This window comes from Cotesia glomerata, linkage group LG7 (assembly GCF_020080835.1).
Source record: "Cotesia glomerata isolate CgM1 linkage group LG7, MPM_Cglom_v2.3, whole genome shotgun sequence".
NCBI lineage: Eukaryota > Metazoa > Arthropoda > Insecta > Hymenoptera > Braconidae > Cotesia > Cotesia glomerata.
This window is the reverse complement of record NC_058164.1, coordinates 14360945-14384544: the sequence shown is the minus strand read 5'-3', so window position 1 is coordinate 14384544 and position 23600 is coordinate 14360945. Positions and strand designations below refer to the sequence as shown.

Sequence of the window (23600 nt, the reverse complement as noted above, 5' to 3'; positions counted from 1 at the left end):
TGACTTTAAAACGTCGAGATCTGATGAAAAATTAATTTTTGAAAAACGGGGTGAAAAGAATAACTTCCCGATTTTTGAAAATCTTCGATTTTCTTAGCGGGAAATGAAAAATAAAGATCTGAAAAAAATCATCTTTAGATTTTTGAGAAATGAAAACAAAAAACTTCTTTTTTTGTGTTTCTCATCATTTTTGATTTTAATATTCCGGACCAAAATTTTCAAAAAAACAAAAAAATAAGGATATTCAATAAATAAATAAGAAAATAAAAAATCCGAGATAAATCATCTTTAGATTCTTGAAAAATTAAAACATGACATTTTTTTGATTTCGATTTTGATTATTTTTTACTTTGATATCCGGCTCCAAAATTTTCAAAAAAATCAAAAATGAAGGATATCTAACGATCCGACTATCAAATTTAAAATAAAAAAAATATCATCTTTAGATTTTTCAAAGACAAAAAGGTGACTTTTTTTTTTTTTTAATAATAATCATTTTACTCGCAGATATACGTCCCAGAATTTCCTAAGCCAAAATTTAAAAAACTAACTGAAATCATCTTTTTAGAATCCAAAAATAAACTAAATTTGAAAATTTCATATTCATAAACCGATAGGAAACACGGTGAGAGTTTCCCACAATTTAATTTTTAATTTAAAAAATTTTTTATTAGTAAAAAAAAAATTTCGTTTATTGTCACCTGTAGGTAAGTCAACGACAAACAATTTATAATTTGATAAACTTGAAAAACTTAATTTCGCTTGTAGATGTCCCTATCTGAAATTTTATTTTGTCTGCTGTCCGCTAACTTCAGGGTCATACATTTCGTTATTTTTGTTATCAGTCTCCCTTCAAATTAAAGTCAAAAAAGTCAAAAATAGGTAAAGCTAGCGATTAGATTTCTCGACTCGATAGCGAATTGTTTGTTTAAATCAAAAAAAAAATAAAGTTTAAGACAATTAAATAATGTAAGTCAAACAAAGTCAAAATTAAGATTTTTTTCCGACCCGGACAATCAAAGTTAGCGATTTTTTAAAAAATGGCCTTTTGGAAATGGTGTCTTTACTGAATCGTTCATTTCACTTAACGCCGTTTTAAAGAATAACCAAACGATCTAGAGTCCTAATATATATATATATATATATATATATATATATATATATATATATATATATATATATATATATATATATATATTTGTGGAAATACAGTTGAGTCTCGTTGTGAGTCCTATTTATTTTCTTTCTTTTTTAATCAGACTCGCGTTAATATGAGGAAAACACTAATAGGACTCTTAACGAGACTCGACTGTATGTAAAGAATTAAATGTACTTGAATTTTAAACCGAGGAATGTGTTTATTCTGTACTGAGAGAATCCAATCTACCGATGTTCTACAGATTAAGTTAATATTCTGATGGAGAAGGCTCTCTGACGGTAGGAGGAAGCGAAAGTGACATTGTTACCAAGAATGGACAGAACCAGACGAACAACCTTAACTCTATAGTTTACATAGTTTCATGCATGTCGTAAGTAATATAAATACTGAGTACATTCATTAATATGTAATTCTATTTATCACATTATTTTGTACTTCAATTAAACATAAAATGTATTTCATTCATATAATACTCTTGTTTAACAAATACAATTATAAAAAATAACAAAATATTATAAGTGCAGTTAAAAATATTATGGATTATAAAAATTTTACATAAAATAAACCTAGTGAAACGTATACTTCAAAAGTCATTTTATTCGTTGATTATAAGTGTTTAAAATTATGTGTAAGTGACATGTAATTATTAACAGGTTATAAAACGAAATACCTAGTTGATTACTCCAATAAAAGCAAATATTTATTGCAGATAAGAATAAAGAAGTGAAGCGTTAAAACAAAATGACGAGAAAATTAAACAAATTTATCATCCTCTTCGACAATACTAATCTTCTATATTTTCCTGGGCATTTTTTATCTGGAAGAGTACTTATTGAATTAGACGATGAAACCTGGTAAGTTAGGTTACTTTAAAATAAATGTAAAATTAATTATGAAAATTTAATTTATATTTTGTTTCAATGTACTATAAAAAGTAAATTACTCATCATTAAAAAATAACATAGATGAAGTAAAAGTTATAAATAGAAATGAAGGTTATTCATCATATTAGCACTCTCCAATAACAATACTAAATTCAGGCATATAAGATTGTAATCAGAAATTTATTCAAAAATAAAATAATAAGAAAAAAAATAATTAAAATACCGTAATAGCTTACTTTTTAGCTTAAAAAAACCAAATATATAGTGAAAAGAAAAAAAAATTTTAGTAGGAAATAATAACAATGTTTAGAAAAAGTATATCCATCCAAATAATAATTAAATACAAATTTATATATTTTTATTAGTCGAGGTTCGTTCTTGATCAAGAAAATTGTTTCGAAATAGTAATACTCAAAAAAATTTTAATGTTTAGGTAAAAATTTTGTTCGAGACTGTACTAAAATTGGTCTGTTATATCAAGATAATGGCTGCGTTCAGGTTTACTAAGTTCTGAGCAGGGTTGACTTTATCTACCAAAAAAATTAATTTTAGAGACACTTAAATAAATATACTTTGCATTGTTTTATTATAGATTTTTAAAAAAAATAATATAGTTATTTTAAGTTGTTGCTACAAGATATGCTCAGATCTGCTAAAAACTTAGTAAACTTGAACGCAGCCAATATTTAACGTACTTATAAGAACTATTGTATAGTACGCATCACTGCGCATGCGTGGATATTTTTTCTGTAATTTCACTTGTAATATTTTGAACCGAGTTTACTCGGTAAAAGTTAATTTTAAAAATACAGTTTAAAAAAAAAAGATCTGAATTTGTTGTCGGATTTATTTTTGGGACATAATAATTGAGAAGCTTACGATCAAAACATGATTTTTAATACGGATATTAAAATATTCAAACCCTGGAGAAAATTTTTTAACGGCGGGGTAGGGTTTTTAAAGCGAAAAAGAAGCATATTTTTGTGATTTTTTTGCGGTAATATGAGTGATATAATTTTATTAAATTTAATTACATATTATTGTACAACTATTGAAGTATGGCAGAAAAAATTTTCACTGAAAAATATTAATACATAAGCCCGTGATGTTGAATCTCCAGAGGCGCCTCGAAAAAAAGGGGTTTTACGGTGAACATTATAACTCGTTACCGGATCATCTGAAACAAAAAAATTGATATGCGTTTCGAAGGGGATATATTTCTCGAGGTAATCAGGAAGAGGTTTTTTTTTTTTTTTCTATTTTTTACAGTACTTGAAAGTGGAAAACGTGATTTTAGCTAAAAAAAATCGCGGTTAATTTGTTATTAAGAAATAGACAAAAATGAAAAAAAAAAAAAAAAACTCTTCCTGATTACTTCGAGAAATTCATCCCCTTCAAAACGCATATCAATTTTTTTGTTTCAGATGATCCGGTAACGAGTTACAATGTTCACCGCAAAACCCCTTTTTTTTTTCAAGGCGCCTTTGGAAATTCAACGTCACCGGCTTATGTATCAATATTTTCATTGAAAATTTTTTCTGACATACTTCAATAGTTGTACAATAATATGTAATTAAATTTAATAAAATTATATCACTCATATCACCGCATAAAAATCACAAAAATATGCTTTTTTTCGCCTTTAAACCCCCCCCCCCCTTAAGGTAGTACTACCGGTTTTAGAATTTGTGTTCAGAATTTAATGAAATTTGGCATATTGGTACTTTATAATATCATAATTAAACAGTAAAATTTTTGGAAACCTGGCGAGTCCTGAAAAAAAGATATTAATATTTACATATTTTTGCCTTTACCATTGATCCTTATGGAAAATTACAGACTTTATTCTATTTCACAAAACTAAACGTTCAGATTCTTATAAAAATTGAGACAACGAGAGAAAATAACATCTAGAACATATTTAATAACAATCAGTATGGTTTCCGAGCATATGAAAATATTTATTAATAAAAAACATTCAAAATTTGTCTCTGTCTCTCTTTCTCCAACGTGATTTAATGTAGGGAAATCTACTACGTTAACCAAATAAGGTTAGATTTTGGGATTTGACTCTTGTGGTAACGGTAGTACTACCTTAATGAAGTTTTATGAAAATTCATCAAAGTTTATAAAATTTTACTATACTGAAATATAATTAAGCTTTATGAAATATTATAAATATTTGTTCAATTTTATAAAATTATTTAAATTTCATGGAAATTTATAAAATTATTATTAAGACTCGAAAGAATTTAGTATGAATTGTTGGTATGAAATTTTCTATATTTCCATGAAATTGCATATATTCTTATGAATGTTCATAAAATTTTATCTACGACCAAGAGATAATTTTTATAAAATTTCATCTAATTTTGTTAAATCTCACAAAATTTTATCAAGCCATTTTAAGCATTAAATTTCATAAAAAAATTTTTTCCCGGGAATAAGAAAAATCATTTTCATCCTAAGTAGATAACAACATTTATAATAGTTTATAATTTTTTAAATATAGATATAGTCAATTATTTTTAACAATTATTCAAAACATGTTACATGCATGTAACATCAAACGTTTTGATTAACATCTTATGATAAAACGCGTATTTTAATTGTATCGTTTCAGGGGTCATTAAACGGAAAGAAAATTATGGGAACTATTCCTATAATATTATGGGAATGGTTCCCATAATGCTATAGGAATCATTCCTATACTATTATAGGAATGGTTTCCATAATTTATGGGAACCGTTCCCATAATAGTATAGGAATGGTTCCCACAATATATAGGTTTAAATCTTACACGGAAAAAAAAAATTGGGGCTGCCACATGATACATTCCTGTGGAAGATACATGACTTTCATGTGACAGCAACATGATTTTCATGTGGCAGGCAATAATAGTTAAAACAACATCAATAATAATTAAATAATAATAATAATAATAATAATAATAATAATTTATATTATTAAGAGAATAAGAACAATTTTGTCTCCTGGATAGTCACATGATGAAATCGATTTTTTTAGTGAAATTTAGTGTCATTGCAAAGGACTTGACTTGAATTTGTGCCTTTTCAAGGTTTCATATTATTCTCGTCGATATTCAATTTATGATGATAGATATTTAGGTTGCATTCGAAAATGCTCTATCTCTAAACATATAATTGAGAAATGACCTTGTATCTTGTGAACTATTGACATTTTTAAAGATATAAGCTCATTCCGATGTTACACTCATCGAGACCTTTCATTTGAGTACCCACATCAATTTTTCATATATTTTATATATTTATATATATTATATATATGTAAATTCGAAAAATATATCAAAATGCATGTGGGTATTCAAATGAAAGCTCTTAATGAGTGTAACATCGTGATGATCATATATCTTCAAAAATGTCAATAGTTTACCAGATACAAGGTCATTTCTCAATTATATGTTTAGAGATAGAGCATTTTCGAATGCAGCCTAAATTCTTATTATAATAAATTGACTATTGGTGAGAATGACATAAAACCTTGGAAAGACACAACTCTAAGCAAAAACCCATTTTATCATATAAATACACTGGCCACAAAATTTTTCTTATTCTCTTAATAATATAGATTATTATTATTATTATTATTATTATTATTATTATTATTATTATTGTTTTAACTATTATTGCCTACTACATGAAAATTATGTTGCTGTCACATGAAAATCATGTGGCTGCCACAGGAATGTATCTTGTGGCAGCCCCAATTTTTTTTTTTTCCGTGTATATATTATAGGAATCATTTTGAACTCATTCCGCACGAAGATTTAATCTTTATTTTATTTTGAGAATGATTCCCATAATGGTATAGAAATGATTCCTATAATATTCTAGGAATCCTTCCTATACCATTATGGGAATAGTTCCCATAATGATATAGGAACCATTACTATATCATTATGGGAATATTTTCCATAATATTATGGGAATGGTTCCTATAATTGTATAGGAATCATTCCTATAATTATAGAAACCATTCCTATACCATTATGGGAACCATTCCCATCGTCATGGGAAATATTCCCATAATTCTGGAAAAATTTCCTATTATTATGGGAGCAGTTCCCATATTTCATGGGAACAGTTCCTATAATTGCCTGGGAACTAGCTCCCATAAAATTATAGGAATAGTTTCCATATTTTTCTTTCCGTGTACATGTTATAATAATTAATATTTTAATAACGTTTATTTAATAGAGATTCTTTGATACACGTTCGATAATAATTCATGATTAAAAATCCATCTAAAATATGAATATATTTGGATAATATAATGCCACCCAGAAAAAAATTATTTATGAAATGTGCTCATAATCTTGTTAATAGTTTTCACTGTTTCAAATAGTAATTTGTCTCCGGTGGGTCATTTTAACTTTTTGGATACTTACATAGCTGTTTTTAGGTAGATTTCTTTAGATATCTAACTATTGCATTAGTCTTCAAGGTGAAATTTTCACCTGATTTTGCTATCATATGTTATAATTAGTTGAGTAGGTTCCAAAAATACCATTGGTTAAAAAATTTATATATGTATGTATAAATATATATATATATGGGTCATTCCACCAAATAAGAACATTTTTACGGGGCGACCCTCGCGGATTATATTTAAAATTTATGGAGGTGTTCTCTATAATAAGAAATAAATTCCCTACAAGTTTTGGCCCTTAATATGCAGCGGTTCTGGAGTTATGATTTTTTGAAATTTTGAAAAAAAATTTTTTTTAACTTTTTTATTCATTTTTCTGATGAGGAAAACTTTTTTATTAAAATCCACGAAAAATCTTATCTTGTCAGAAAAATTCTCAGCTTTTGAATGAAAATATCCATTTTATCATAAACACATCAGAAGACCCTTTGAAATCCAATTAAAGTGGAAAAATTGATTTTTCTCGGTGTGCGGTGCAAGGTACATCCAATTTGACTTTTTTTTCTGAAAGATCAGAGTTTTTTACACAAAATATATGGTTTTCACGATGTGCATATTTTTTTTTCAATCACAATTAAAAAAAAGCGTGTAATTAAACGTTATATCGGCTAAGCGTTATACGATTATTCGGGTTAGTAAAATAATTTTCTGTTAAATATTTAAAATTTCAAACTGCTCGTTAAAAAATTGAGTTTATACAATGCAGATGGCGTTCACAACTACGATTCCATTTTCTTATTTAGGATGTAATGATAACAACTTTTATAACTTTTTGAATCGTTATATCTCAGAAACGGTGGCTCGTAAGAAAAAAAGTATTGATACATTTTTTATAGATAATTTTATGATCTACAATTTTTGTCTGAGGTACTTTTATGATAAAACTTACCGTTTTGCTGAAAATCGCGAAAAACTCATTTTTTTGACCTTTGACCTTGAATTAAATTTTTTCCTTACAGGGGAATGATGGGGAACTTCTAGACATTGTTTATAATTATGTTTTGAACAACTTCACAGAAATTCAGCTTGTTGGGACTTTATGTAACTTCGAATGTCTAAATTGACCGGACTAAGTAAAAATACAAAGTCGGTTTTTCCCTAATGCGAAATTAAATTTGAAGAGTGGTGAATTAGCGGTAGTTTTTTACTTGGTTGAAAATTGCGTTTGTTGTGCAGGAAGCTGCTCAAGGCTATCATTGAAATAATGACCAAGCTACTATACTTCAAATGGTGGTTTACTAAAACGAAAATGATACTATTAAGCATTTAGGCTTAGTTGGTATCTCAGATTGCCTTAAACATGACACAGTTTTGATTTATTTATTTCAAGAACAATTGATTTCTTTTTTAAGAGAAAAATTTACTGTTATTGAAAGGATTTTTACTTCTCAGATGGAGCACCTCAGCAATTTAAAAATAAAAAAACATTTACTAATTTATATTAATATTATGCTGACTTTAGAATCATCGTTGAGTGGCATTTTTTTGCGACTGCCCATGGCAAAGGACCATGCGATGGGCTTGTAGGTCCAGTAAAACGACATGCTGCTAGAGCTTCATTACAAATGGAAAATAAAAAACATATACTGGCACCACAAGATTTGAATTTCTGGGCAATCAAGAATTTTACAGGCGTTGATTTTACTTTCATAACGAATGATGATTATTTAGACAAAAAAATGTGTTAGACGTACGATATTCTTTATCAAAAACGGTAAAGGGTACACAGACATTGCACACTTTTACCGATAAATGATGAAATTGGATATGCTCTTATTAAAACTGTATCAACATCTGAAAAAAGTTCAAAAATAAAAGTATTTTAATTATAAAGATTTTACGTTCAATTTAATTGCGATTGAACAAAAAATATGCACATCGTGAAAACCATATATTTTGTGTAAAAAACTCTGATTTTTCAGAAAAAAAAGTCAAATTGGATGTACCTTGCACCGCACAGCGAGAAAAATCAATTTTTCCACTTTAATTGGATTTCAAAGGGTCTTCTGATGTGTTTATAATAAAATGGATATTTTCATTCAAAAGCTGAGCATTTTTCCCACAAGATAAGATTTTTCGTGGATTTTAATAAAAAAGCTTCCTTCTTCAGAAAAATTAATAAAAAAGTTATAAAAAATTTTTTTTCAAAATTTCAAAAAATCATAACTCCAGAACCGCTGCATGTTAAGGGCTGAAACTTGTAGGGAATTTATTTATTATTATAGAGAACACCTCCATAAATTTTAAACATAATCCGCGAGGGTCGCCCCGTAAAAATGTTCTTATTTGGTGGAATGACCCATATATACCCTGATAGCCAAGTTGGTCGCAACTTTCCGTCGATTTACTGCCGCAACTTGTCACCAAGTTGACGGCAAGTCTTGGAAATGAACTCGGTTGTTTACCAAGTTGACACCAAGTTGTCGGCAAAAATTGCTTTCGAAACTCTTTCGCACCAAGTTGACGACAAGTTTCTCAAGAAATTTGGCGACATATTGCGGCAGTAGATTGGTCTCTTTTTTCTCAGAAACTTGTAGCCAACTTGGCGCCAACAGTTACAAATTCGGAAGTTGACCGCAAGTTGTCGCTAAATTGGTGGCAACTATCTGACACCAACTTGGTTGGTCTAAAACTGTGGCTATCAGGGTACCCTGATAGCCACAGTTTTAGACCAACCAAGTTGGTGTCAGATAGTTGCCACCAATTTAGCGACAACTTGCGGTCAACTTCCGAATTTGTAACTGTTGGCGCCAAGTTGGCTACAAGTTTCTGAGAAAAAAGAGACCAATCTACTGCCGCAATATGTCGCCAAATTTCTTGAGAAACTTATCGTCAACTTGGTGTGAAAAAGTTTCAGAGCAACTTTTGCCGACAACTTGGTGACAACTTGGTGAACAAGTTGACACCAACCGAGTTACTTTCCAAGAGTTGCCGCCAAGTTGGTGACAAGTTGCGGCAGTAGATTGACAGAAAGTTGCGGCCAACTTGGCTATCAGGGTATATATTGTCACGGGGCTCCTTTATTATCTATTGAAAGCCCTCACCCTGACTATGGTTAATTATCGACGGATCACAGGGCGCTGTGATCTAAGATGCTCGCGCAGTGAAAATTTGATAAAATAAGTTCTGGGACCTAGAGTGGAATTGCTTCGAGAGTGGGGAGAAGACCGCACCGAGACAAAAGGAAGTTGTCGCACGGAGAGAAGACATTGTGAAGGCGGAACCCGACAAAGTAGTCACGGAATTCTAAAGACACAAGGTAATTATTTCTGTCCTTCGAACCTACTGTGGAACGAAGCGATAGCCATCATTAATAACTTGTATTTATTTTTGCTAGGCATTTAGCCGACTTCAATAAATCTAAATAATTACTAAAACAGTACTGTGCTTACAGATAATTAACAACGCCGAAAAATAACCGAAAGCAGCGTAGAAATAAAACGAAGCAGCCACACTGGAGATTGTTGTAGCTATTGCACCGGGACCTGAGTACGAATTGGAAAACATCTGGTCTCCAGGAATTTAATAACAATCCCAGGTATCGAAAATTAACCTCTGTAAAATAAACTACGCTGCTCGAGGAAATACTAGGCACTGGCCAGGTTCCTTCTTCAAATCATTAGATTTATTAATTAATGATTGAATTTATTTAATATCTAAATTTATAAAATCGAGGTTAAGAATAATTTAATTAAAATTAAGATAAATTCTCTAAAATAAAATAATTTAAAATTAAAATCAAAGGAGGTTAAAATTATAAAATAATTTAAGTTAAAATTAAAATAAAATTTATAAAATTAAAATAAAGTTTATAAAATTGAAATTAGTTTAAAATCAAATTAATGGTTGAAATTAAAAGTGAAATCCGCTAAATAAATTTTAAAATAAATTATAATTAAATTAAAACCAACGCAAAATATTATTTAAGCCAAAATTAAATTAATAAATAAAATTTATCTCTAAAGATTAAAATAATTCTAAAAGTTAAAAGTGAAAATTACAATTAAAATTAATATTCGAAATTTAAAATAAATTATAAATTAGTAAATTAAATTTAGAGAATTATAAAAATTAAAATTATAATTAAATTAAAATTGTTCAAGATTTCGATAAATAAATTTTTCCAAGTTCCAGTAAATAATTATTGAGAAAAATTACAGTAAAATTTTGACCTTGGAAAATTTAGCCAAGCTAATATTCCTATCTCAAATTTACTCTGGAATCCAAAATGGACGCTAAGCCGAGTAATCAGGCAGATTAAATTCGATTTAAATAAATCTAAAATTTTTGGTTTCAAGAAAGTTTCTGTGATAAATTAATAACAATAATAATATGAAATAAAAATTTAAATTTAATTATTTATCGAAGTCAAGGTTAGGAACCGGGATTTGAATTTGATTCCCAGGAAGGTATATTGTGAAACGCGAGTATTGAGGAATATTGTTAATTAAAATTAAGTGAGTTATTTTAAATATTGTTATTAGAAATAGTGTGATAATTGGGTAAATTGTTTTATTAAAAAGTGTGTGTATGTGGAAATATTTTACATTATATACTCCTCGTTCAAGGGCTGTCGAGGAGGTTAGTATTAGCGGGTTGTCGACTAGTTTCATGGTATTCTCCTCTGTCCTAGTCGACTTCAGGTTCCTTAGTCCCGTAGTGAGGGTCCAGGCGACAGCGAAAGGGCTAAGGACGGTTTGAACCTTGGGCAGGGGTCCGGGCGACCACCCAAGATCAGATCTAGAGTCATAGAGCGTGAGGGTCCGGTGGACAGCGCGATTTAGTTAGAAACTGCGGTATAGACGCTCCATATGAGGGTACTGTCAGGATTAAGATATTTTTAATAGAAACTGCAGTATAGACGCTCCTATGAGGGTACTGTCAGGATTAAGACTTTTGATATTTTATAAGAGTGTGTGTGTGCGAGATAATATTCAAGGCTATTGTAAAAGTTAGTTGAATACATTTGGAGTTGAATTTAAAAATAATTGTTATTATTTTTGTCAACCTAATTATAATCTCTCTCGACCCTTAGATATCTCTCATTGCTTGGACCGGTTCTGGAAACCGTGACAAAAATTCCAGTGGCGCCCTTAAATTTTAAAAATTAAAAAAGGGGCGACATAGTAGCAGGAACCTACCGTTACAATATATGTAATATAACCAGCCTTGCCATCAGGAAAAGTTTTCAACCGATCTTGATGAAACTTGGTACACATATTCTTTGGGTAATTACCGAGGTCGAGTTCTGAGATGAGCAAAATCGGTTAATTAGTTTAGAAATAGCGGCCATTTAAAATTTTCAAAATTTTGTAAATTTCAAGTTTTGTAACTTTAACCGTGAATAACTTTTGACTGACAGAAAAGAGCTCATTTCTGGAAACTTTATGGTGAAGCTGATTATATTACCTTCAATTTGACTTATAACACTTATACTTTATGAAGATTTTTATTAATTTTATGGGCCATTCAAAAATTTAAAAATAATGAAAACTTTTTTTCAAATGTCGTTTTTTTAGAATGACTTTTAAACAGCTTTACCGACCGATTTCAAAAACTAATCAGCTCTTAACATCAAAATACTACGTCGATCGCCGCCGGACCGGTCAAAATCGCTTGATTCGTTTGTGAGATATCGTTGACGAAAAAAATCGAAAAAAAGCGTTTTTTTCAAACATATTCCTAAATTTTTTTCACGGTTTAAAATTCATCATAGAATTCAAAAAAAATGCATCGGCTGTTGTCAACTACGTGATAATCGGTTAACTCGTTTAAAAGTTATAGCGGATTGAAAATTTAAAAATTACATAAACATTTGTTATTCAACAAATTAAATAACATAGGGTAAAAGACCCCATTAGTGGTGGGGACCCCATTACTGACACTTTCTTTGATTATGGTACTTATTCAATTAATTAAATCATTAATTTCAACAATGAATAAATTATTTATAATCTTTAAGACTTTTAGATCAAAAAAATTTTTAATTTTTATTCCAAGTAGTGTATTTTTTCATTTAAAGAAAAAGTGCCACTAATGGGGTCTTTTACCTTAAATAAACCCTGATTAAACAACTGAATTCGACCGAATTAAAAATTTTAATTCTGTTAAATTCTGTTAAATTCGGTAAAACCGAATTCAAAAGAATTAAAAATTTTAATTCTGTTCAATTCTGCAAAACAGAATTCAACTAAATTAATAATATCAATTCTGTTATATTCTGTTAAATTCGATAAAAAAGAATTCGAAAGAATTAAAAAATTTAATTCTGCTCAATTCTGTTGAATTTTGCAGAACAGAATTCAACTGAATTAAAAATATCAATTCTGTTATATTCTTGTTAAATTCATCAAAATAGTATTTAAAAGAATTAAAAATTTTAATTCTGCTCAATTCTGTTGAATTCTCCAAAACAAAATCCAACTGAATTGAAAATCGCAATTCTGTTATATTTTGTTAAATTCGGTAAGACAGAATTCAAAACAATTAAAAATTTTAATTCTGTTCAATTCTACGGAATTTGGCAGAGCGAAAATTAAAAAAAAATTGAAATTTTCAATTCTGTTCAAGTATGGAAAATAAATCTGAAAATTGTAACATAATGTAAATTAAATACTACTGAGTTCTTTGAAATTTAATTTTTTATATTTTGAATCGTCTTAAATCTTTTACTATCGCAATTTCATTGTTATTAAATCCTAAAACTATGATTAAAATAATATCTATGAAAGGATTTTTCATCCAAATGAGAAATATTGTTATCAATTTTTGATTTTTCCTTACCAAAGTCTTGTTTTAATGAATAAATTCTAGTGATAATAAATATCTTGCTGTCGAGCAAAAAAAATAGGATACACCCCTCGAGAAGTAAATAAGAAAGCCTCAGATTACATGTTTGTTAACCTCGGCTTCGCCTCGGCCAACAATTTTAAATGTGATCTAAGACATTTCTTACTTTACTTCTCTAAGTGTGTAATATACTATTATGGCCGGGAAGGGAGTTCAAAATATTCTAGAGCCAAGTAGAAAAATTTCTCGGATATGAAAATTTTGAATTGAGAAAAAAAATTCTTTCGTTAATGAATATTTATTCTTCGTACGAAATTATAATTACTTACTGTAGAAAATTTTATTTTATAATCTAAGTAAACAGTTTTATTCATTTCAGAGTACTATTTACTTAACAGGCGAGACCATCTTTTTCTCGGTTTGCTCTCACGGAGTTCAACGGAACTATCTCTGTTGCACTCCCAACAGCAGAGCAATTGCAGTTTCGATTGGTTTCACGAAACGAATAAAATTTTTGAAAAAAACGCTTTGTGGTGAAATAGTTTATTAAATTATCTATTATCTCTAAAAACGTTTTTTCAAAATTTCCATTCGCTTCGCTAAGCCGATTGAAACAAAAAATAAATTGAAATAAAAAATAATTTCCAACTTTGAGCTTTGAAATTAAGTATACGTATAAACAAATACGTCATTTATCTAATCCCAAAAGTTTAAAATGATTCACCGCTTAGTTACTTAGATATTAAATTTTAAAAATCACATATTTTATCTCCTTATACACGAGCTCTTATGGCGGACAAACTTTTGTCGAGACTTTAATTATTTTTTTCAATATTAACCTCCCAATTTTAACGGATAAAAAACTATACACAAGAAACTTGGATTATTGCAAAATATAAAAACAATTTAATAATAATACATTACCGATATAATTTTTGAAATATTTAAAGTCAAATTTTATGTTTGTAACTCGTTTACCGTCAGCTATTTATTCGAATAAAGATTTGACAACATCGCGTCAACAGCTGAAAAAAAAGAAAAGGATAGAAGTATAGTTACAGAGATGTTTAACTCACACACTCATCCACGTCTCTGTTATGAGTATGATCAAGCGCGCTATTGCCAAATTTGTTTATTTATTCCGGCAAGTAATAAATGCGAAAGTCATTTTATTACTTTACTTTATTAAATAAATAGAAATCATCAATTATTAAATTGTTTAAATTATTTTAAATTAAAATAAAGAATTTTGACGAATATTGGGAAGACTAAAATTAAAAAAAAATTTTAACATTATTTTGACTCATTAGTTACGCTCGAACTTCCTTAATTAATACAAAAATATTCAGATTTCAACAAAATTTTTAATTTGTTTTAATTCAGTTAAATTCCGAGTCAGAGCCAAAAATCCGAGGATTATTTCCGAATCAAATAGAATTCAACGAAATTGAACATTTAAAATTTATTTTAATTCAGTCACAGTCGGAGTCGGAGTCAGAAATTCGCGGATCATTTCCGAATTCGAAAGAATTGAACCAAATTGAAAATTTTGAATTTGTTTTAATTTAGTCTAACTCGGAGTCAAAACCAGAGATTCCAGAATTATTGCAGAATTCAACAGAATAGAACTGACTTAAAGATTTTGAATTTGTTTTAATTCAGTCTAATTCGGAGTCAAAGCGAGAAATTCGAAAATTATCTCCTAATTTAACAGAATTGAACCGAATTGAAAATTTTGAATTTGTTTGAATTCGGTCTAATTCAGAGTCAGAGCCAGAAATTCAAGGATTACACAGGTCAACAAAAAAAATATTTTTTTTGGGTTTCTGTTCTCTTGCTTAAATTCTGATTCTAGACACTGAAAAACACTTAAATATTCATATTTAGTTCATAAAGTTTGCTTTGATCTGATTTATGACGATAAGTATGATTTAATTCATTTCATGAACAAAAGATGGCAGCACTTTGATTAACCCGAAAGTAAACTGTATTATTATTTGTAAGAGGCACAGTAGTGAATGTTAACTTGTTTATTACAGCTGTAACAACTATATTTGTGTATGACTCAGTTGGAAAATAGCATCAAAACAGTGTAAAAATGATGTTGATTCATTTTGTTTTATTTGCGGTGAATTTATTAAAGTTAGAAGTAAAAAATTCGCTTTATTAACAAATTTAAAACTTTGCGAAGCCTATGAAGCCTATTTTAACCTGAAAATCAGTAATCAAAATGAAAATTGGGTGCCTCACTTCGCCTGCGTTAGTTGTAAAAATACTTTAGAAGGTAAAAAATCAAAATTTAAGATTTTTAAAATTGTCGAGCAAATTTTAATTACACCCGTTGTAATTTTGTTATTTCTAGCTTGGTATCGAGGAGAAAATCGACACATGAAGTTTGCGATGCCAAGGATTTGGAGGGAACCTAGTGATCACGTCCATGACTGTTATTTTTGTATGGTTAATCCAAGTAAGCGTCGATCTGGTAAAAATGCAGAAAAGATTTTTTATCCTGATCTCCCTTCAACATCATCTCCGATACCTCACGACGAAAATTTGCCTGTGCCGGCACGTTCAGGATTAGATAGCTTTGAAGTTCAAGCGTCACAAAGTTCAACAGGATCCAGTGCACCACTAACCAACACTGATGGTAGTGATTTCATGACAAAATCGCAAAGTTTTGGGCCACATTTTATTAGCTCAAGTGAATTTAATGATTTAGTACGAGACCTGAACTTATCCAAGAATAAAGCAGAGATTCTAGGTTCACGACTAAAGCAATGGAACTTGCTTGAAGATGGTGTAAAAATAACTGATCAAAGAGAGCGCCATAAAACTTTTTCATGTTTTTTTACAAAAGAAGCCGGTATTTGTTACTGCAACAACGTGACTGATTTGTTTAATGAAATCGGAATACCATTTGTAGCATCTGACTGGCGGCTTTTTATCGATAGCTCTTCAAAAAGCTTAAAAGCAGTTCTGCTCCACAATGGAAACGAATTGCCTAGTCTTCCTCTAGCACACTCTGTATTGTTAAAAGAAAGCTATGATAGTGTGAAAATCATACTAGAAAAATTAAAATACACAGAATACCAATGGCCAGTGATCGGTGATTTTAAAATGGTTGGTTTCTTGATGGGAATGCAAGGTGGATATACTAAATACCCATGTCACCTTTGTTTATGGGACAGCAGAGCTGACTCAGTTCATTATCAACAGCGTAAATGGCCTGATCGCGTCGAATTTTAGATTGGGAAACATAACGTAAAGTCGGAACCAATCGTAAAGCCTCAAAGCATATTAATGCCACCGTTACATATAAAATTAGAGCTAATGAAGCAATTCGTAAAAGCTCTGGATCCAAGCTCTAAAGCTTTCGAATATTTAAGGAGATTTTTTCCCAAATTATCTGAAGCTAAAGTTAAAGGAGGTATTTTCGTTGGACCGCAAATAAAACAAATAATGAAGAGTGATGACTTTACGAAGCTTCTCAATGCTCGTGAAAAACCAGCCTGGGAAAGTTTTAAAGCAGTAGTTGATGGATTTCTTGGGAATCATAGAGCTATTAACTATGCAGAATTGATTGAAAAAATGCTTGAAAGCTTTAAAGTTATGGGCTGCAGAATGTCTCATAAACTTCATATGCTACATTCTCATCTGGACGAATTTAAAGACAACATGGGGGCCTACTCCGAGGAACAAGGAGAACGTTTTCACCAAGATGTGATGGACTTTGAACGGCGATATCAAGGGCAGTACAATGAGAATATGATGGGAAATTACATTTGGGGCTTAGTACGAGAGAGCTCATACGAGCATAAAAGAAATACGAAAAATATTCACTTTTAGACATTAATTTCTTGTTATTTTACATCTATATATCATTGATTATCACAAATCTTGAATAAAAAAGACTTTTCTATCTAAAAAAATGTTTTCTAATTATAATTTACAGTGGAAGTGTAGAAAAAACATAAAAATCAATCATTTTCGCCGAAAAATTGAAAAATTGTCCTAGTTTCTACAAAAGCAAACTTTAATAGGAAAAAAAATTTTTTTCCTTATTTTTGTGGTAGGAGAAACCAAAATTTAACATGTAGAAGTTAGACCCAAAAATCGTGTTGACCGGTGTTATTTACAAATTTAACTGAATTGAACTGAATTGAAAATTTTGAATTTGTTTTAATTCGGTTTAATTCGGAGTCAGAGCGAGAAATTCGAGGATTATTTCCGAATTTGACAGAATTGAACCGAATTAATAATTTTGAATTTTTTTTTAATTCGATCTAATTCGGAGTCAGAGCGAGAAATTCGAGGATTATTTCCGAATTCAACAGAATTGAACCGAATTAATAATTTTGAATTTGTTTTAATTCGGCTAAATTCTGGCTCACCTGCCGAATTAAACAGAATTCATTTTAAAGTTAGGTACCGAATTAACAGAATTTAACTGAATTCAAAAGAATTAAAAATTTAATTCTGTTTAATTCGATCGAATTCAGTTGTTTAATCAGGGAAGAAAATCATATCACATGAAATCTACCTTCCATTTCGGGTGAGGCCGAATGGCATTTTTACTGTTTGGAATGGTAGTTTTTGCTATATAGTGTTGAATCATAGCAGTCGAATAATGAGTATCACAAATTAATCATTGGAACCACAATTTCATTGTTTGAAATAGTATTTATTATTTATTAGAGTTCGTTGTTTCCATGCAATATAAAAATCCAACTTCATTTATGGTGAATAGATATAATCTACACTGATAAAAGAATTGACTTGACTTAAGAGCCAAACTCTTGAACCAAAAATTCCATTTTGAAGGAAATGATTTTCTTGAGTCAAGAGAATAAATTCTTGAGCTAAAAAATTATTCTTGGTCTAAGAACATTTTCTTGAGTCAAGAATTTATTCTCTTGACTCAAGAAAATCATTTTCTTCAAAATGGAATTCTTGGTTCAAGAGTTTGGCTCTTGAGTCAGGTCAATTTTTTTTAATCAGTGTACATTTTATAATAATCCATAAAAAAAAGTTTTGTTTAATCGCCGTGGTGGAATTATCTCACTTGTAATTGGTTATTTTAGACAAAACATTTTTTGATGCGTAGTTTGAAGAGCTCAAAACATTCATTACAAGCCCTATGTCATAAATTGAAGAATGAAATTTAAATATTGTAACCAGTTCAAAGATTTCTATGTCAGTGTTTCAGGACTGCATTTTCATGTAATTGGCGAGGGCGTTGTGCGAGTAAGAAGTCAAAGAGCTGAGCGGGTTTATGATAAAGAAAATTACATCGATTTTCGAATGCGACTTTTAGGTGAACCAGGTAAAGAACTACACTTATGGATTAATAATTGTAGTATAAGAAATATCCAAATTAAAAAATCTTATGATTATAAATTTATTTACAAACAATTCAATAAATATTAATTTTGAAATTTTCGATATTAATAGTAAGTCAAGTATCTGATTTGATAAGAATAAGATTCATGTATAAACCTAATTTACAAAATTATCTCAAAATTATCATGTGTTTCATTATTATTATTACATTATCACTGTAATTTTTTTATGCAGGAGAAAATGCGTCTTTTTTATCTCCTGGCATACATAGTTTTCCTTTTAAATTGGGTTTACCACTAGGACTACCATCAACTTTCTTAGGAAAACATGGATGGGTTCAATATTACTGCAAAGCAGCATTACGTGAACCTGGAGGCTTAACACATAAAAATCAACAAGTTTTTATTGTTATGAACCCCATCGATCTAAACCTTGAACCACCAATATTAGCAGTAAGTATATTTTATAAGCGTTCATCCATTTTTTCGGATTAATCGGAAATATAACAATTGAACTATTCTATGATAACTTTGTAATTGATTTATTTATTTTAATAATTCATAGCAACCAGCTCGATTAGAGGTAGAACAACGCGTTGGAGTTTCTTGCGTGTCTAGTGGACCAATATTTTGTAGAGTTAGTCTTGATCGAGGAGGTTACGTACCAGGGGAAACAATTGGAATCTCAGCGACTGTGAGTAATCGAAGCAAGGTGTGTATCCTCTTCTAAAAGTTTTTTCTAAAGTTAATTTTAAAAAAGTTTTTTTCTCGGAAATAAAATTTTAGATTTGTTCAAATCGTTAAAATCAAATCAAAATTAATCTAATTTTAGGTCGAAAGAAACATAGATAGATTTGATATGATCTATTCGAATCAAATCCGATCTAACTAGATGTGATTATTATTTAATACGAACAAAACTATTGAGATCTGCACTGCTCATATGAGATTGACTCATATTAAATTTGATCAAATTTCAATTATTTAATTATTTATTTAGGAAGGCAAAAAACCCAAAATTATAGCTAATTCTAGTATTCTCTATTCATATGAACACAAAAAATCATAAAACATAAACGTACATTAATTCAAAGTGTAAATAGACATAATTTTCAAATAAAAAATATATAATATTAGCTAAGGTTTGCTTATAATAATAATAAAAAAAAAAAAAAAAAAAAAAAAAAAAAAAAAAAACGCAGATATAGATTCATCTGCTTTAATTTGGTCAAATTAAACCTAATAATTCATTTTTTTCAATGTCAATATAATAAATACTAATTTTTCATAAAAAGCAAATTACACATGGCCACAAAGGTGACTTTGTGAATCACACTCAATATATTTCAAAATGTTAATTTTTCAAACTTTTAGGTGACAATGAAATCTACCAAAGCATCCCTGACAGAAACAATTCAGTATTTATGTAGAGGCAAAATCTTAGCCAGCGAAACGAGAGAGCTTGCTAGTGTTTCGCGAGGAAAAATTCGACCAGGGGAAGGTGAAGAATGGTTGAATGAACAGATGTATGTTCCACCTTTACCTCCAACTAATCTCCGAGGATGTCATTTAATTAATATACTTTATCATGTTTATGTAAGTATCAATATAATCTTAGACAGTTTCGCGTAGGCAGCTGCATGTTTTAGACGTAGAAAAAAATTTGTATTTGACTATAACTATGAATCAAATATTTCTAAAAAATTTTAGCAAATTATTTAATTTAAGTGAGATATTTATTTTAAATTAGTGTTTAAAAAATTTTTTTTCTCATTTATGATAATAAATTTTGAGGAAGAAGCTATTTCTATATACAGTGTGCGAGTTTGTGTGTTGAGGAAATGAAAATTTTTATTAATATTAATTAATAAAAATGTATTTACTACATTGTTTCAGTTTGTAATAAGCCCAAAAGGTTTGGATAAAGAGATAAAGCTCCAAATACCTATTGTATTAGCGACTTACCCACTTCGACAAGAGGGAGGTTTGATATCCAGTGCTCCATCGAAAAGAGGAGCTCATTATCCTTCAACTTTACCAATCTTTCGACCTTGGCTTGATGATAAAACTCTTGAAGTTGAAGAATGATTTATTAAGATATTTGTTAATTGTATATTTACTAAAAGTTTTCATCGATATTATAAAAGATAAAATAACTTTCACTGACAATACTTTAAAAAGACATGTACATTGATTAATAATATTATTTGTTCCTGAGAAGAATAAAACTAAACCAGTTCACAAAGTGAAAACTTTAGTCTTAACTCTTTCTTCAGGATTTTAAGGCTAGATCGCGATAGAATTAATGTTTTAGAATCAAACTGATTAAATGTATTGACTGTAAAATTTTAAACTGATAACGAAATTTAAATTAAGTATTTATTCATTATTTTTTATAACATTTTTTTCAACTTGAAAGAACAAGTAAAATAAACTTCTCATCAAAATACCTTTTTTTTTTACAATCCATCCTTATTTGTCTCACATTCGTAAGTTATCGTAAAAATTTCACTGATTTTCAGCGTAGTTCAGCATTTTTAAATGCTTATAATTAATAAACAATAGATTTTGACAATCAATAGCTGGAACATAAATGCTAAGAACATTTTGTCTCTGGAAAAGTAGACATAATTTAGAAAGTCGCTGTGGGTTAAATAATCTAAAATACACTCAATTGAAATTCCTCAGCAATTAAATAATCATATTTTGTAAGCAACAAAGATACTTGTCTATAAAGAAGTGTGTAATGTATAAGTGTATAAAGTACTTTGTCTTGGCATGACAAAGTGGTATCTACTAGCCAACAAGCGATGAGTTGTCTTGCTCGATTGAAAATGAACAGTAAGGTGCTAAGTGCATCAATGCGGAGAAGACTAGTTGCTGCTCTGATATTGCCTATATTTGATTATTGCAGTGCTGTATTTACAAATATTTCGGGGACTTTGCAACTTAGGCTCCAGCGGAAGTTCAATGCTTGCATCAGATTCATATTTGGAGCTCGGCGCTTTGAGCACATAACACCTTACAGGAGGAGACTTGGATGGTTGACGCTCCGAAGTAGGCGTGAGTTTCTAATTTTGAGTCTGGTGTATAAAATGCTAAATATGCAGCATCATAAGTTGTTGCATTCGGATTTCAAAATATTGCTTGATGTCAGGGGTCGTGCTGAGCGTAGAAATCAAGTTCTGCATCAGCCTGCCTGTAGGACTGTTGCCTATGAAAATTCATTCTTGTTGACTGCAGTGAGGGAATGGAATCAGTTACCGAGTGATCTTGTGGCCGTGAATTCTTCAGCTGAGTTTCAGACGTTGTGTTACAAATTAATTTTTGATAAAGACATTTGAACTAGAGAGTCAATAATAATAATAAGTGTTCATTTACTTATATGATTAAAATGTTATTCAAAATGGTTTCTAATTTTGTATTCAAATTACTATTTAATTTTGTATTCAAATTACTTTTTAATTTTGTATTGAAATTACTTTATAATTTTGTATTCAAAGTACTTACTCACTATGTAATACTATTAAATTTCTACGGCCTTTAGGGAACGTCAGTTCTAGGGCCGAATGTCTTCAATAAATAAATAAATAAATAAATAATCATACAATATTAGATATCTTTAAATTCATACATTCGTATATCTGATTCATTCAAGTTGTGAATTATTCAATATATTATATTGAAGAGTAAAAAAAAAGTAACTAATAAATTTCAAAAAGGAGAAATGCTTATTGAAAGATGTCTAGTTGCGATTCTTTATTTTCAATTTAAATGTAACAGAAAAAATTACTTTTTAATATCGGGATTTTTTAACTTATTAACGGATTTAACAGCTGGAATGACTAAAGCACGTCCTTGCAAAAATGTGATACCTGTATAAAAAAAGTCTCAGTTCTTTTTTTTTTAAATTCATATCTTCAATCGTTACTCAAGTCAAAGTTAAGACTGCAGTGAGGTTTAAAATTTAACAACTTGAATTTTTAGGTAGATTTTGTTAGAAATCTAACTATTGCATTAGTCCTCATGGTGAAATTTTCACCTGATTTTGCTATCATATGTCATAATTAGTCAAATAAGTTCCAAAAACACCATTGGTTAAAAAATTTATAAATGTATGTATATATATGTGTATATATATATATATATATGTCGGAGGAATACTGGTTTGGGCATTATTGGAGTCCTTTGGATCATTTTCAGCCATCTTTATTTATTTCACAATAATCAAATATAACACAAACCTTGATTTGAAATATAACGTACACTAACTTGTACAAATGATAGATTTAATTACAAATATTCTACTACGATTGATATAACAGTTAAAGACGTTGGGGAAATAAGACCGAGAACGAATCCGGGGTCAGCAGGATGTATGCGATCTTTACTTGATCAATGTTCAACGAGAACTACTCTTCCAAGTACCCTAAGTACTTATTCACTCAACAATATTTCGACAGCCCTCATTGTCTGTCGATATTTCTAACTATATACTTTTTTACTTCTATCCTGTGACCTCGGCTACGTTTGGTGACCATTGTCACTCCAGACTTAAGCCCATCGTCATAACCATAAAAATATATTCAGCTTAAGTCGTAAATAATATCTAAATATTCTATGCTTTACAATTTTGCTTAAAATTAACAGATAAACTAAAATGTTGGGAATTTCCTATCTCTGGGAAAACCCAGCTCGATATTATCTCCGACACGGCCAACCTGACGATCACACGTCCTCGGGTGCATCTGTAAACATGTCATTACAAGCCGTGTCATTTCATTTTTTTTTTTTTTTTTTTTTTTTCATTAACATTTCTTTATTCAGAGGTTCATTCGAGCTACGAAAACTCTCGACTATCAAATCTAACAAACTTAGTTTCTTAAGGATGCCTTTTCAAAATTTCTACGATTTGTCTATCCCAGCGATCATGCAGGCTATATTCATCACCACCCCAGG

The 23600-nt window shown here is 29.6% G+C and overlaps 1 protein-coding gene and 1 long non-coding RNA gene across 8 annotated transcripts; one reads left to right on the top strand and one right to left on the bottom strand.

Moving 5' to 3' along the window:
* The first annotated feature begins 1230 nt into the window (after positions 1-1230).
* Positions 1231-21090, top strand: LOC123268279 (arrestin domain-containing protein 4). Of its 7 annotated transcripts, XM_044733228.1 has the most exons (8): positions 1254-1311; positions 1401-1529; positions 1869-2013; positions 18501-18625; positions 18877-19094; positions 19207-19353; positions 20016-20237; positions 20538-21090. In XM_044733228.1, the coding sequence occupies exons 3-8, from the start codon at positions 1901-1903 to the stop codon at positions 20727-20729; spliced, it is 1017 nt and encodes a 338-aa protein (XP_044589163.1). In that variant the 5' UTR covers positions 1254-1311; positions 1401-1529; positions 1869-1900; the 3' UTR covers positions 20730-21090. The 7 variants fall into 7 exon arrangements, with proteins under 7 accessions (XP_044589166.1, XP_044589162.1, XP_044589163.1 ...); XM_044733227.1 differs by having other exon boundaries at positions 1233-1529; XM_044733229.1 differs by lacking the exons at positions 1254-1311; positions 1401-1529 and adding an exon at positions 1578-1787.
* On the bottom strand, positions 2529-23378 carry LOC123268291. Its single transcript, XR_006510205.1, has 3 exons — positions 23368-23378; positions 13743-13746; positions 2529-2600 (listed from the first exon to the last, which is right to left on the bottom strand). It is a non-coding gene; the product is annotated as an uncharacterized LOC123268291 (long non-coding RNA).
* Between the last annotated feature and the right edge of the window lie 222 nt (positions 23379-23600).